Source organism: Anser cygnoides, chromosome 4 (assembly GCF_040182565.1).
Source record: "Anser cygnoides isolate HZ-2024a breed goose chromosome 4, Taihu_goose_T2T_genome, whole genome shotgun sequence".
NCBI lineage: Eukaryota > Metazoa > Chordata > Aves > Anseriformes > Anatidae > Anser > Anser cygnoides.
Window position 1 is genome coordinate 45,111,572 of NC_089876.1, and position 15,226 is coordinate 45,126,797.

The following is a 15,226-nucleotide window of genomic DNA, read 5'->3' on the forward strand; positions in this document are numbered from 1 at the left end:
TTCACAGGTGGCATGTTACGTCTGTGTGCTGTATTTTATTTGACATGTTCACAATCCTTTTTAAGTCAGTCACAAATCCAAACAGTTAGCAGACCGTGTATTTAATAAAATCAGATTTATAAAACTATTACTGTTTGAAACAGCATTTCACCTATTAAATTTTTCTAATACGAAACCAGCTAGTCAACTCAATAGAGAAAGAAAAACAATAAATAATAAAACCGTGAGAAAATATTTGAGGTGTTATCAAAGCTATAAATATATTAATCATTTCTGATATTATAATGCACTCTCCGTGTTTTTCTTTTTTTTTTTTTCCTCCCCAGAAAACCTCTCCCGATATCTGCAGCTCCTAATCATTTATTCTATAAATACAGCTTAGTTGACTAAGGCTGAAATGTGCTAAGATGCAGTAACGTTTCAAATTCATACATGAAACAATTTGGAAGCTTCCCCCAGGCATTGGCGGCTGCGGCTCCCGCTGCTCTGCTACCCACAATCCCCCCATTTACCTGCTCGCTGGGCTGCCTCAGCCCTGGTCAGGAAGTGGTAAAGCTGATCCAGCTTATCAGGCTGCTCCTCCAGGGACTTCTGCTGCCATATGGCTGACCCGGGCCCTGCAGCCTCCCTCAAGGCATTCCACTTCTGTATCAGAGTGAAGAGCTCGGAGAAGGACTTGTGATAACCCTGTCGCAGCATGTCTATGCAGATGTTCTCCTTGTATGAATTCCTGTTACTGGGAATACAAAAGACGGATTTTAAGCCTTTAAACCTGTATTCTGTTCTTCACCTTACCAAATAATTACAGATACTAAAACAGCTTTCAAGACGAGACCTCTGCAGTTCACCACCAGGGAAGGGGTATATTTTTCCCTTCTCAGAAAGCATTCTACCAAAATACAATTACAAATATCCTACCCTAGGGAAGTAAACATGGGGATAGTGAGTAAATATCCAAATATATATTACAAACATGTTCAAAATATACTGATATTTTTAGCTGGCACTGTTAAAAAAAAAAATCGATGGGAAAAAAGATACGTTTACAATAGTTTATGAAAACACAATAAACTCTTAGTTTTCTTTAAAACAGCACAGAAAGGAAAAAATGAAACGTCCTACATGTCAAAACAATGTATACATTCAATAGTTTTGCTGTAGGATACAGTGGCTTGGTTTATGTCAAACAAATGCTACATCAGAAACACAATCTTAAGATATTATTTTGCTTCTCTTTAGCATATAACTTCAGCTGGGACTGGTTCACATCCTAATTTTAAAAATAAGCAATGCAATTGTGAATTTACATCAAAGTTATCCAGTTCATAAACTCTGAAAAGATATACATATCACAAAGTTGTATAAACAAATATTCTCAAGAGTTAATATATCTTTTTAGATTTTATTTATGGAAATAATCAAAATATTTCTTTTCTGCAGCATGAAACAATTATTGTGTGCCATCCTGGAGAAAGCTATGAGTCCAATGGGACTACCTGAAACACTGAAGTGTAAATGTAAATGTTTGCAGGAGTAGGTATCTAGTTTGAGAAAACAAACCCTTTTCCCAGTAAAATGACAAGGACCTAAACGTGGTAATTTTGTGTATTCCACTTAAGTTTGCTATTAATTTTTAAGACTGTCTTTTAAGAGGAAAATCTGTTTAACTACAAATTCTGAGAGGTTTTAAAATAAATACAGAATGGTGAAAACTGAGATTTGCAGTGTATGCAAGAAATTCAGATGACCTCATGCTGAACAATAGCCCAATTAGAATAGTATTTATAGCCTAAGAAGAACTACTGTAGTTCTTTAATAGTCCTAATTAGAATTGAATTTATGTAAAAAAAAAATCGTAGCTAGATGTCAATCAAGTAAATGGTAATCTGAGATGCAAGAAGTAAATAATCTGCATTATTTCAAGTTTAATATCATTATAAAAAAAGCTATTAATTACTCCATAAATTCATATTAATCCTTCATTTTTATTTCTTATATTTGAGTTGCAGAACTGAAGACAACAAATATTACATAATTCTAAAAGATACATATGATATAGACTATAACACTGAATTTATTTTTTAATGTATACATTTTTCAACATTGAAAAATAGTGTTTACACGTACAAGAGAAAAAACACAACTATTCTGTACCAGAAAACATTTGTAAAATTTATCTTAGAAAAGTAAATGAGAAGTATCTTTTATCATTTACACTATATTTGGCACATACCAGGTTCTCAGTATACAGCTTCAAAATACCATGCAGATATTATATTAATAAGGTACAATATATTATCTACTCTATATATGGAATACTTTTTTTTTTTTAATTTCTATTTAACAAAAACCAAATATATATATATATATGTAAAAAATTTCCAGCATCTTTGAAAGGCCTAGGACTGAATCCTACAGTAATACCACCCAAAGCATTGGAAAAAAGTCTAAATAGCAGACATACATACATGCACCTTTATTTATTTATATGTGGTCTATATATTAGTATATGTGTGCATGCATTATATGATCAGATGTGTTAGAAGCAAAGAAGAAAGTAATTAGCTGCTAAAAAATCTTAATAGCAACTGAACAAAACATCATTCAGTTGATTTTTAACACTCACTGCACAGTACCAATATTTGTATAAATAGAAAAACTGTGTCCATGTAAGATGTTACTTGTTGTGGATTAATGCACTTGATGTCAAAGCACATTTTCTGCACAAGACAGCATTATTAATGAACCAACATAGGAAAACAAAAAATACAGGAAAATTTCAGTTTAAAAATTAGTTTCACCATTCTTTTTTTTAACAAAAGGCCATGCCAATTAATACATAAATTGAAATAATGCTGAAGTTACCAAATGTACAGAGCACATTTTTTCTTTGGCAAAGACAACTGTGTTGATAACTCTTAAGCAATGAGACTATGTTGTGGATAGCCGCTCAAATTTTAGAGGCATAAAGATAAATGTTATCTCACAAAGCTATAATTAAAAACAGACAATACACAAAGAGACAAACAATACATTTGTTTCTTTAAATTACTACAACACATCAGCCACAAGTGCCTGATCACACAAAAGATACAGAAAGGCCAGAAATGAATGATAGTATGGGGATGAATGTTATTAGTGACACCTAAGAGAGAGCTTGACAGATTTGAAATTGGTTCAGTTATCCAAGTGGTTCCAGATGGAAACGCCAGGCTTCTTTCTCCAACAAGCAGTCCTTTTGAACAGAGGAGCGGTGTCAGTGACAGAAGAAAACTTTTCACAGTATCTTGAAATAAATTATAAGTCTTCAATCCTCAAAATCCTTTTTGCACTGCTTTTTATAATATCATGCAGCATGTAAAATAAGAGATTAAATACAATGTCTCATGTTTCACATTACTGCACATTACTTTATTCCTAACATCAGTATCAAAAATGGATACCTAATTAAATGTATGTGATTTATTTTATAAAATCCAACTGCTAACTTTATGGTTCTAGTACATTAATAAACTAGTTTATGCTGAGCCTTTTGAACCTTACTACCTAATGTATTAATTATGATATATTACTAAAACAGCAAGTTTATTTTTCTACACCGCGTCCACGCCGATTTCGGGTTTCCTTTGAACAATTATGTTACTTCGGGAAGCAAAATGAAAAAAGACTGGCCTTTCATTTGGTTGAAGCGGAGACGTTCAGGAGGTTTAATGGTCTCTGGGGGCATCTACTGGAAAACTGGAAAACTGCAGGCAGGACAAGTTAATCAGGCAGCTGTCAGCGCGGCACGGCACGGCGCAGAACAAAGCGGAGCCGCACCACGGAGCCTGTTCGCGGAGCGCAGCCCCCGGGCGCTGCGGCCTGCGCTGGCTCCCGCTGCTCGCTGCCCCAAAAGCACGATGCCAGGAACATGCCTGCACTGCGCGCGCAGGTGCGTGCGAGCAATTAAGCTAGTCCAATTATAAGCAGTGCATAGCCGGGTAATGCTACCCGTGTTTCATTTTGAAATTGAACTGTAAGGTGAATATAGACCTGAAGTCCTCTTTCCCCTTGGAACGACCACACGTGCATGTTGGGAGAAAGATTTCAAATGCACCTGTAAAGACATCTTATTAATAACAACATCTATTTTTATGATCAAACAGAAGCAAATAAATCTAAACCAGCAGATTATTTATTTTTAAATCATGAAATTCAACAGATGAAAGCCGATATTTAACACAAACACAGAGGAACAGCGGATGCCCAGCATCGTCTCACTGCACACTTGTCTCCCTCATCCACAATCTCTCTCATCTCTCATCAACATCCCTGTTCATGTTACTAGATGTTTGTTCATCCAGGTTGGGTAAAATAGTGAAATGAGGTCAACTTACTGATCTGGTTGGGTATTCTGCCTTTGGCATACAGCAGCAGATCCTGCGATGCAGCACTATGGCACGAGGTGCTGCAAAATTCTGTGCACTTGTGGGGTGGGATGTGTGTGTCTGTTTGTGTACGTGTAAGAATCAGCAACATTTTCAATACCAAATACATAAGCACTAAAAGTTAAAGCTGCCATTTTAGTGGGACCATGTTTTAGATGGCACAGGTAGAAGCAGCTATTGAATGTGGATCTGCGAGCTTGAAAAGGCACTGCTATTGTTAAACATACATCGTGCTTTAAATATACCACGATATTGCTACAGGTATTTCACTTTATTTACACTATACAACTACTTATATAATTTTCTTTTACTATCATTGCTATTTAAAACCATCCAGAGTCATGCTGAGAAATCTGGCTTGAGCACAGAAACCTGATTCTAATCTGCATTTACAGGTGCAAAAATCAGAAACACAAATCTTCACTGAGGCTAACGAAATTACACTGCTGTTGCCATCTCAGGGACCTTCCTATGTTACTGTTTACAAGAGTCTTAAGCAATGCGTGGAGATCAGGAGAGTACCATCCTACATTCCCTTTAACTTCAAATCCTACACAACAAAGCTATTTGCATTCTACCCTTTACAGAGAGAAAAGGCAACAGAAATTAAGAGTCCAAGAGACAAGTACTGGTATTAGGAATAATCAAAATAGTCAATAGATAATAACAGAATTTGTTATTGTGAGCTTCTCCATGTCTCCTGTCTGATATGGTCAATTACAGACATGCAAAATAAGTACAGATGACTACTACTTTCAGATGTCATGTTTTTATTTATTTATTTTTCATATTAAGGTTCATTTCTTTAGATTTTCTAGGATTTATTTAACACTATAGTTAATGCCTGCTGCTAATTACAATGCAAGTGTACTGTAATGATCCCATTTTGTAAAGCACAAAATGGCATAGATTAAACAATGATAGTATATAAAATTAGAATGCATTAACAATGTAAAATAATTACTATACCGATGATTGTACTGTTTAAAAACTGTGTTCAGATAGATTTCGTCCAATTGGGATTTCCTCTGTAGCTCGAAAGTCAATGACTGATATAAATGCCTTAGATCAGGATGACAAAATTATGAAAAAATAACCAAGATATTTTTGCTTACCTTTATTTAAGCAAGTATTAGTTATTATATTTCTTGTCTATAAAACTACATGAAAAATTAAAATAAATCAAGTATGTGAACACTTAGCTACTTTATGCTTAACTTATATGCATACACACACGACATGAACAGGGACATATTAGAATTTCCTCAGTAAAATTTGAAAAGTGTATGCATAAAGTAAAACCATTTATACTACAGAAAGCAAAAAAGATAAGCATGCTGTAAGTGCTTATCATTTCAGGCTGTTCTGCCTAAGAATCAAACTAAGAATTATCATTTATTTACAGCTGGACATCCAAAAAACCTTAGTAGTTTTGTAACAGTTGGTGACCCACATCTGTAGTGAAGTCACTTTTGCAGGGCCCTGTTGAGGGGCCTACTTATTTAGATACTTAGTAAATATGGACGCTGAAAGGTTTTACCTGTTCAGCATTCAGTGATGCTACGATCGAGCGTTACAGTGGTATAAAACCATGTACTCACACGGCTAGAAACCATATTGTCATGCATTTATGTTGCAATCCACCAAGGTTAGGTACATACCGAACTTGAAAACATATCCAAGTAGTCAGAGTATCTGAATTCAGTGGGAAAATATATAGACATGAATACTTGGGTGAGTCAAGCCCTCAGCGTGCTGGTGTACTCAGCACATTTTCACCACATACTGTTACTGATACAAGGATATTTAACTGCATGAGGGCACAACCCTCTTTAATCCCAGTTTAAAGGCTGCCTGCTTAAATACTTTTCTTTTAATGAAATATTTACTGGGTAGTAATATGTTAAATTGTAGAATATAGCAATCTCATTAAAGAAAGATATGAAAGTACAGTAAATGCTATTAAGTAGTAATAGACAGTAGCTTACACATGAGAATTTTTGATTACTAAAGCTGAGAATTATATGATATTCTGGGGTGGGGTGAAAGATTTTAATTCCAAATTATGAAGATGAAATAGCTAATGTCCTACTATAAAAGCATAAAATCAACCAACCCCCCAAATGTTTTAAAAAGTGGTCCCTACTCTAAATAGCAAATAAAAAATATTGCATAACAATTTGTACATATCATCAGAGGTAGGAACATCTCCTTGAAAAATGAATTATGCAAAAATTCAATTTTTTAAAATAAGAAAAGGATTATGGAGTTATATATTCAGAACTGTTAATGTAAAGATGAAAATAATGTGTATCAGAAAATATTGTACCACATATACAGATACAATAACTTTCAGCACAAGTAATGCAGTATTTTTTCATCTATTGCCTCACAGTTTGACTGTTGTCAAACCACGCTTTAAACTAAATCATGCAATCAAAAGTGGATGCATATCCTGTCAGTAGGATCCCACAAAGAACACACATATTGGACTCGCTTTCTTTTGTTCAAAGCTACACTGCCACTTTAATACTACATAAAATGAAAAATTAATCAATTATAAACATCAAAGGATGACACAGAAGAAGTATTTTAAAATGAATGTGAGTACTGTAATAATTAAGAATCCTCATTAACACAGAAAATGGAGGTATAAATTTAGCAATGAACTTTTGGCATATTCTGTTCCTAAACATAAATGCAATGAAAGCAATTAAAAAAAAAAAAAGTGCTACCCTTATAAAAGTGTTTCTCATACAACAGTGCACACACACCTGTAATCATTACCTTCTATTTCAAGCATAAGAAGAAAAAAACATTATCTTCATTAATCTTTCTGATTTTCTTTCTAAATTAATTATGCTCATTAACAAAAAGTAATTCCAACCATATTTTATGGACAGTTATTTATCAAAATGAACTATTTTTTAACTTTCCCCTCCTATTTCAGAGCTGACCTAATGGACCAAGAGCCAGGAATTTCTGCAGTTGTCTTTCACAGCATGTAAAATGATCTTTGGAAAAGATAATTATCATTATTTTCTCTCCGTATCATCTCAAGCTTAATCATCATCTTACGACTACCACAAAACACTACACAAGGCTATTCATTTACAATCATACTATTGCCATGAACAATTTCCAGAGTATTTTTGCATTTATGATGACCTACTCAGTCTCAGTACCAGAACTTAGTAGTATAAAGACAAATAGACAGAGATTAAGTGTGAGAAAAGCAAGGATTTTACAAATTCAGAAGGATTCACTGTAAGACTTACTAGGAAGTCATGACTGCATCAAGGCAAATTAGACTGTCTCTCTTTATTTCATACTTTTTCATATGTTAGAGATGCTTCGCCTTTGTGGAATGTTTTAAAAATGGACGTCAGTTGTGTATAGCTTGTACGTTATCTCCAGTACTAAATATTGTTGAACTACTGAGAAATGAAAGCACTAGAAAACCGTAAGACCAAACTTAGTAAAAACAACAAGTTACATAAAAAAGAAAAACTTCAGCTCACTGTGTTCTTCTTTATTAAAGTATGTCATGTATTTTATCTTTGCAAGAGTTTGATGAGTTTTTGCAAGTAAAATTCTGTTTCCTCTATACTTGCTAATAGTCATGAGAATCTGTAGTTTGCACCTTCCCATTAAAAATGTATTGTATTTTTTGAAATTATTCACCCCGCCTTTTATCCAGATCATGTCTTTGAAAGGAGGAAGTAGATAATAAATGGAATAATTCATGATTTCCCATTAAATATGAAACTTTCTTTTGCAGAGTTTAGAAAATGAAGTTCTACATAATGTACAGAAGTTGATTAGAACTTTTTTTTAACCTTTTCAAGAAAAACCTTTCACATTACACAAATGTACAGAGAAGTTTCTTTAGGAAAGGCAAACCATTCACTTCCCACACAGTTCTGTTCTTTAGATCACTGCCCAATTACACTAAATCACATGTTTATCAGGCCTGAAATTCACAGAGATCATTCATCTGACCAGAAAGAATGTGTGCCTCTAAGTACTAAAATCTCTTTTTGAAAGTTGTTTAATAAACATTAAATCCTGGTCGTGACAAGTAAGATTGTTAGGAATTATTCAGACAGAAAAAAAATACATATTTAAATAATATTGTGAAAGCAATGGCAAAGAAAATTAAAATTTATCATCTAGCTCAATAAGTAACTTGTGCCATCTCCCTTTCCACAAGCATCGTATCAGCAGGGAGTTTGGGATAGAGCCTTAATTTAAAATTTCTTTTACTGTGAAGGGCTACATTTCTTTGGTTTTGAATTACATTCTTCCTTAGTTATTAGTATTTTAAAATGAAGAATCGTCCTTGTAAAATGTAAATGAGTTGACACAACATTCGAACAGTTCTCAACCTGAGCAATGTGACCAAAGGTCATAAGGTGCTCATGGGTCACATCCAAAGACTGGTATCAGCAAGAACAGCAAAATCTTACTAAGACTTGACTATGAAAGGCGAAGACCAGTTGACTCCTTGCTCCCTTTGCTGCTTCTTTAGCTTCTTGGAGCTCTCCTCTCTCCCTGTCTTCATAGTATTATACACAGAAGGAATGGAAGCAGCTTCAATGAGTGCCTCACTATAGCCAAACACTGTGCAATCAAGGACTGAAATACAAGGGGAAAGCTGAATTTGCACTTACATGTTAGCTGATCTATGTCTGAAATCTCCTTTTGCAAGCTTTTTGGTAATAGCATTTGCATCTTCTTCCTTGCCTTAGCTCCACACTAAGAAAATATTTTTCCTAGCTTTTATTCTTAGCGCTGCCTCTGTCCCTTGAGATCCTCACTCCTCAGTTTTGCCTCCTAAACCACTTCGGGGTGGCGGAATTCATAACACAGAAATGGTCAAATCCACCTTACAACACAGAATTCCCAAACCTATATTATGCGTGTCCATATTGGGAAGCCTCTGTAAAGATGTCAGGTTGTTAAAAAGAGAACATGGCAATATAGTAAGCTGTCAATGAAAAAGAGATCCCAATCTATTTGTTTAGGAAAAGATACCACAGGTAACCTATGAAGACAGTTCACTAATTTATTTTGTAGAAGTGAAAGCAACTAGATAATCTGGATTAATCAAAGACCCAATCAGTCATTTGTATTCAGCTTCCTTAAAGGAACAGGTCCATTAACACCAAGAACAATGACAAATACAGAAATAAAGCTAAAAATGAGCACTGGAACTCTCATGATTTAAACAACTTATAAACACAGGACAAGGTCAGAAGAAGCCCAGTCTAATAGCAGGGCTTAGTAGTCTGTCATGGCTGTGATGAAAATGAAGAATAAAACACTCTTCAAGCTAGGCCTTCTCCTCTCCATCACCCCACAAATCCCATTCTTCTCCCTTACTGGAGTCTCTGGAACACCCTGGCTCTAATCAGGTGAAGAAGTTCCTTCCTCTCTAGTCCTGGAGGACAGATGGGGTTAAATATGCAGAGAACAATGGGTAAAACAAGCAAGGACATAGAATAGAAATCTGTTATTTCTTCAAAGTTATCTTGAAGACTTGCATATAACCCCTTGTTGATTTTCTGACATCTTTCTTTTTTTGACCTGCCCTAGCTAAGATTGACATTGAAAACAGCAGGAACTTGAGAGGGGAGGATAGTTAATAATTTGTCCCTTTAATTCTTTAACTGAAGAATGGAAAAATAATCTTCTGTTATATGGCGATAACATAAGATTCAAGATGGATACCAGGTCATTTTTGTTCTGGACTTGCCTTTTTTTTTTGTATAAACACCACCTCAGAAATTAGAAGATGTGGAAAGGTACATTCACTATCTGATCTATTTTACACTTTTCAAAATGCAATAGTTCCCTAGTGTGGGATTCAGCTGATAAAACATACATGTCTACAGCTGAGCTGCTCAGCCTGAGTTCAGTATATAGGCAACAGAGAGAAACAGGTACTTCAGAAGTGTAATCCACCTTATTCTAGAGCAGTTGTCTGAAGATTCAATGATGGGGTTCAACTAATCAAGAGATTTTTTCTTACTTACCTTCACTGATTATATGGGGTGATTAACCTAGTTATTTGGATCCAAGTTAAACTTGTCTGAAATCCCCTTTGCTCTTTTTGCAAAGCAGGACATAGGTTTACAGAAGTAAAGAATTACTACTATATTCACTAGTCATCATTCCTACAGCAAAAAATATTGCATTCCAGCTTTCTTATGCTGAGATGTTGTCTTACTCAGAGAAGCACCACTTTTCTATAGTAGTTGGAAGAAGCAAAAAAATGGTAAAAGTCTCTTTAGACAGACTCTAACAGTACCTCACATCTTGTAGCTCAGTGCAGGTGATGTCAATCATTTGACTGGAAAAAGTAAATAAATCACAAAGCCCATTGTTTAAGAGGGCTGTTTAATACTCACCTGCCTTTGAAATTACCAGAAGCCTGTCTCATAAAACATGAAATTGCTGAGGAATAATTCCAAAGTTCGGAGGAACCATACAGCCTCTGGAGAATTCCAACATTATATTTAATTAGAGAAAGAGAAGCAAAATAATACTTTTAACTCTTCAAGTCTCTACTTCTGTGGATAGGTCTGAGAATTTGAAGGATACTGAGGGCCATGCTCCGGACATAAAAGCTACAGAACATGGAAATGCTGTCACCTTCCAAAAGAAAATCTTGCAGAAACCTATGAGGAGTCAGACACCCACTTGTATACAATCTGCAGAGCAGTTTAATTATTCCTCTTCCCAATGGCTGCTCTTCCACACAACTGAGATGTCTGGCTGGCAACTGCTCTGGGTGCCACAGCCCATCAGGGAATGAAAGCCTCTGCCTTTTGTTGTTCTAGTTAATCTTTAAATGGACCAGCCTTCTCATGAATTCTATGTAGAACAACTCAATATATCTCAAAATGTATATACAATAATCTTGTCTCCTGCCTGCAAAAGTCACATCAGAGTACGTCTTTACAGAAAGAAAATTATCAAGTTAAGCTATCCATAAGACACTGCTCAACCACTCACAAGACAGAAAACACAAACACTACTGTTTCTGCTCATCTAGGTCAGCCAGTACCTTCTCTGTATAACTGAGAAGTCATCTGACTACCAATGAGTCCAGAGTGAGGACACTAGAAGTCTAATCCCATCATCTAATTCGCAGAAATATATCCAGTAAAACCAGTAATGCAATATTTTTGTTACTACCAACCAAAACTGTTCCTCTCATCAAAAAGATTTCAAAATGTCTCTTTCTAGTCTTTAACTCTTTTTTGTTAATATGGTTTTATCCAGATGGTTTTAATTTGTATGAAGAGGAGAGAACTGTTACTTGATCTTTCTGGCCCTGACAAAAAGATCAAGAAACAAGAATGACATTATCAAATTCTGGACCATTCTAGGCTCCAATTTCATTTGAAGATTCAATCCTGGAATCAGTCTTTTGATGGAAAATGCCTTACTTCACAGTTCATCATGAACCTTTTGACACTTAGATCAGTCATAAGAACAAATTTTAATTTTTACTGCAACCTGATTTTGAGCCATTAATGATTTGGTGAGTCAAGACTAAGAACAGTATTCAGGGAAAGCACCATGAAGGCCAGTGGAGTCAGTCAACCTTCTCACAACTTACAAAAGCCTGTGGCAAGAAAGTGGTCACATTCTGCATTAATGGGAACCTTTTTTTTTTTTTTTTCGCCCCTCCCCTCCTCATTTCTCTTCCATTTGTAGCTTCTTGCACCACATTTACTTCTGATTTCAGGACACGGGCTTAGAGAAGGAAACAAAACAAAATCAATAAAAAAAAAAAGCAATATCTTGTTTTAATGTAATTGAAGTACTATCTTCCTTTAGCATTGTTTTTCCTTTCTCCTCTATCACATCATCCTGATACAAAAAAATACTACCAAAAAAGCTCTGCATTTCCCCAAACAAACAGAAATTATAACATAAATACACTTAGAGGAATTCTTCTCATTTACTGAACTTCGGAAGAGAGTACAATACTGTATAATGGAAAAATAACTGCAACAATTTTTTTCCCTTCAACTACAAAGAAAGTAGCTTACATAGTTTTCAGAGAATAACATGCAGCACACAATTTTAGGGAACAATTTTAAAGAATACTGCTTTTTTTCCATATATGTAATACTATGCTTAAATTCCAGTATTTAACAGGTAACAAACTGTTATCTGCCGAATTGGCACTGAAAAAAGTAAATGAAGTTTAATAGTAAGCAGGAGTGTGACTACAAGAATATTTTGACAAAATAATTGCTTAGTAACAACATGGATGTTAATTTCATAAATTGTTATTAAATAATAATTTATTATTAATTTCTGTAGGAGCATGAAATTGCTTGTAAATATTGTCCTTTACAATAAACAGTAAACAGGTACAGTAAACAAACTAATCTTAGTAACTGGATTACTGGGAGCACACTAGCTGATTTTTTTCCACCCACAAATTGCCAAGACTTCTTCCATCCACATACCCTAGCAATTGTCAGCACAGGGGATGCAGAACTCACACTACCTAATTTGAGAATCATTAATCAGTACATCCTTACACTAAGGAATCTGCATTTAAACATACAGTACCACTGATCTGCACGTGCATAACTGCTGTCAGCACAACTGCAACTCAATGTGGAAGAATTTGCTTTAGTTCAAAAAAACTAAATTTCTGTTAAAAATCTTGTTAACTTATTTTGTTGACCAAACTCCATGACACTATTGCACTGGCTAAAACTAGTGGCTTTTTGCTTTAATTTTAAAGCACTCAATGACAATTCTTCTGGAAAAAAAAAAAAAGAAAAAAAAACAACACAAAAGATCATAACTCCATTACACAGTATTTAAAACTTGAAATCTATTCACTGAATAAGTATTGTCTAAGTATCTCAACAAATGTACAAGTATTTAGGTGGCAAAAGAAAGACGCCCTGCCCTTTTATACAGAAGTACAACAATCTACTTTTGGAATGAAAACTATTTTAAAGCTACACAACATATTATAAGCCCTTTCTCACACTTTTTTAATAAAAAAAATCTTTTGTCTGCAGTGGCATACAAAACATAGCATTGATTTCGGTAATATTATTTACAGATATGGCATTGCCTTACTTTTAAATTGGCTCAAAATTACATTTGATGCACTTAGATTTTTACAAGTATATTAGCCCAGTACAAATGTAGCTGTGTAGCTGCTAGTTTGTTACTTTTTATTTTTTTGCTTTAAAGGTTTATGGAACAGTACTTGTAAACTATATACTACAGAAATTCTGTAACTGCTGAGTTACTATCAAAACTTGAAATTCTAAGAATAACTAAAAACACAGACTATGAATGTAATCTTTCAAAAGGTGTCCTTACAAATCTGGCTAGAAATAAACCAGAATATATATGATATTTCAGTTTTCATCGCTAAGAGGTTTTTATAACTTTGAAAAACAGCATGTTAAGAAACACTAAGGAAACTGCTACAACGGCACCCCACTTTGCCTTGGTATTGCAGGACTTCGATATTCTTTAGGCATGGAGCAGATAAAGCTGCTGTGAGGCCAGGAATGGTTAGTATGACAGCATGATCAAAGTCTACTCACTCTGCTGGCTGAGTATTATACGGTAGGGTTTTAGGACACTGCTAAAGTTATTACCCCTAGACTTAAAATACCCCTGGTATTTTTCTAGATTCTCATTTGAAAGTGCATTATGAAGGTTTGCGGGTACATCCTTAGGCTAGGAAGAAGAAAAGATGAACGCTGGCCAGCTGGTCAAATTCCCGTCTGATTAATAGAATGTTTCTAATCCACAAGGGTGATCTTGCAATATTAATTGTTAAGGAGCCTAGAGCCCTTGTATGTGCATCTTTTTATTATTTAAATATTGAAATAAATAAATCATCTCACTTAAGCAATTCAGATTTGTAAGAATTATTTCATTAATTTTGATGGTGCTGAACCCCAGCTCTGTTAAAAGACCCCAGAAAAATAAGTCAGTCGGTAATCTCTTGTAACATCTAAGTGTAAACACCTCAGCTGTAAAAAATCAAAAATTATATAAATTTCTTTCATTCATTGGGTTTTTAAATAACTAATGGTGTATTAAATGCTTCACCAAAGAAGTCAGCAGTTGGGCTCTGCTAAATAATAATTCAAAATTACAAGAACATGTATGTCTATATACTAAGCTTGTACCCCAGAGGAGATATTTCACAGAGGCTCAGAGGAGGAAAAGAAAAAAAAAGGTAAAAAAAAAAAACAAGCACAATTTCAAGTATAATTACTGACACAATCTTAAATACAGCATTACAAACATGATATAAAACCTTGGTAAATACACAAATTAATAAAGCCAAGGAGTCAAATGCTTTGATAGATTTAAGATCAGGAGAAATATCCATCATTATTTAATATCAACTTCAATTTTTAAATGCCAAGTTCCACTAAAAAGGGTAGGGCCTAGGGAACTTTAAATTTAAATGATTATGATGACTAGAAACAAAGGAAACAATAAACTTATGGATGTTAAAATGCCTCAAAAAAGCCAACTTACGCAGCAGCTTCTTGTTTTGACAACCCTTTGATATTCTTCGCCAAATAATCATCTATGCCATCTTTGTCTTTGATCAAATGAATCCTAAATTTAAATGAAAAAAATTAAAAGAAACACTGTGAGGTGCTAACATAGACTTCTGCAGCATGTATAATATATTCGCATTGCCAAGTAGAGCTAAATACTGAAATATTGACAGAGTAATGTATCAGACATTCTATAAACACATACAAATATCTTTTTAT

The 15,226-nt window shown here is 34.5% G+C and overlaps 1 protein-coding gene across 9 annotated transcripts in view; it reads right to left on the reverse strand.

The window, feature by feature from the left end:
* TTC29 (tetratricopeptide repeat domain 29) overlaps positions 1-15,226 on the reverse strand; it is a 382,392-nt gene that overhangs the window by 107,965 nt on the left and 259,201 nt on the right. For all 9 annotated transcript variants that reach the window (XM_048071812.2, XM_066996061.1, XM_066996057.1 and 6 more), the window contains 2 exons: positions 14,982-15,065; positions 513-736 (listed from right to left, as the gene is read on the reverse strand). In XM_048071812.2, coding sequence (XP_047927769.1) covers positions 513-736; positions 14,982-15,065 — 308 coding nt within the window. The remainder of the gene's footprint in view (positions 1-512; positions 737-14,981; positions 15,066-15,226) is intronic.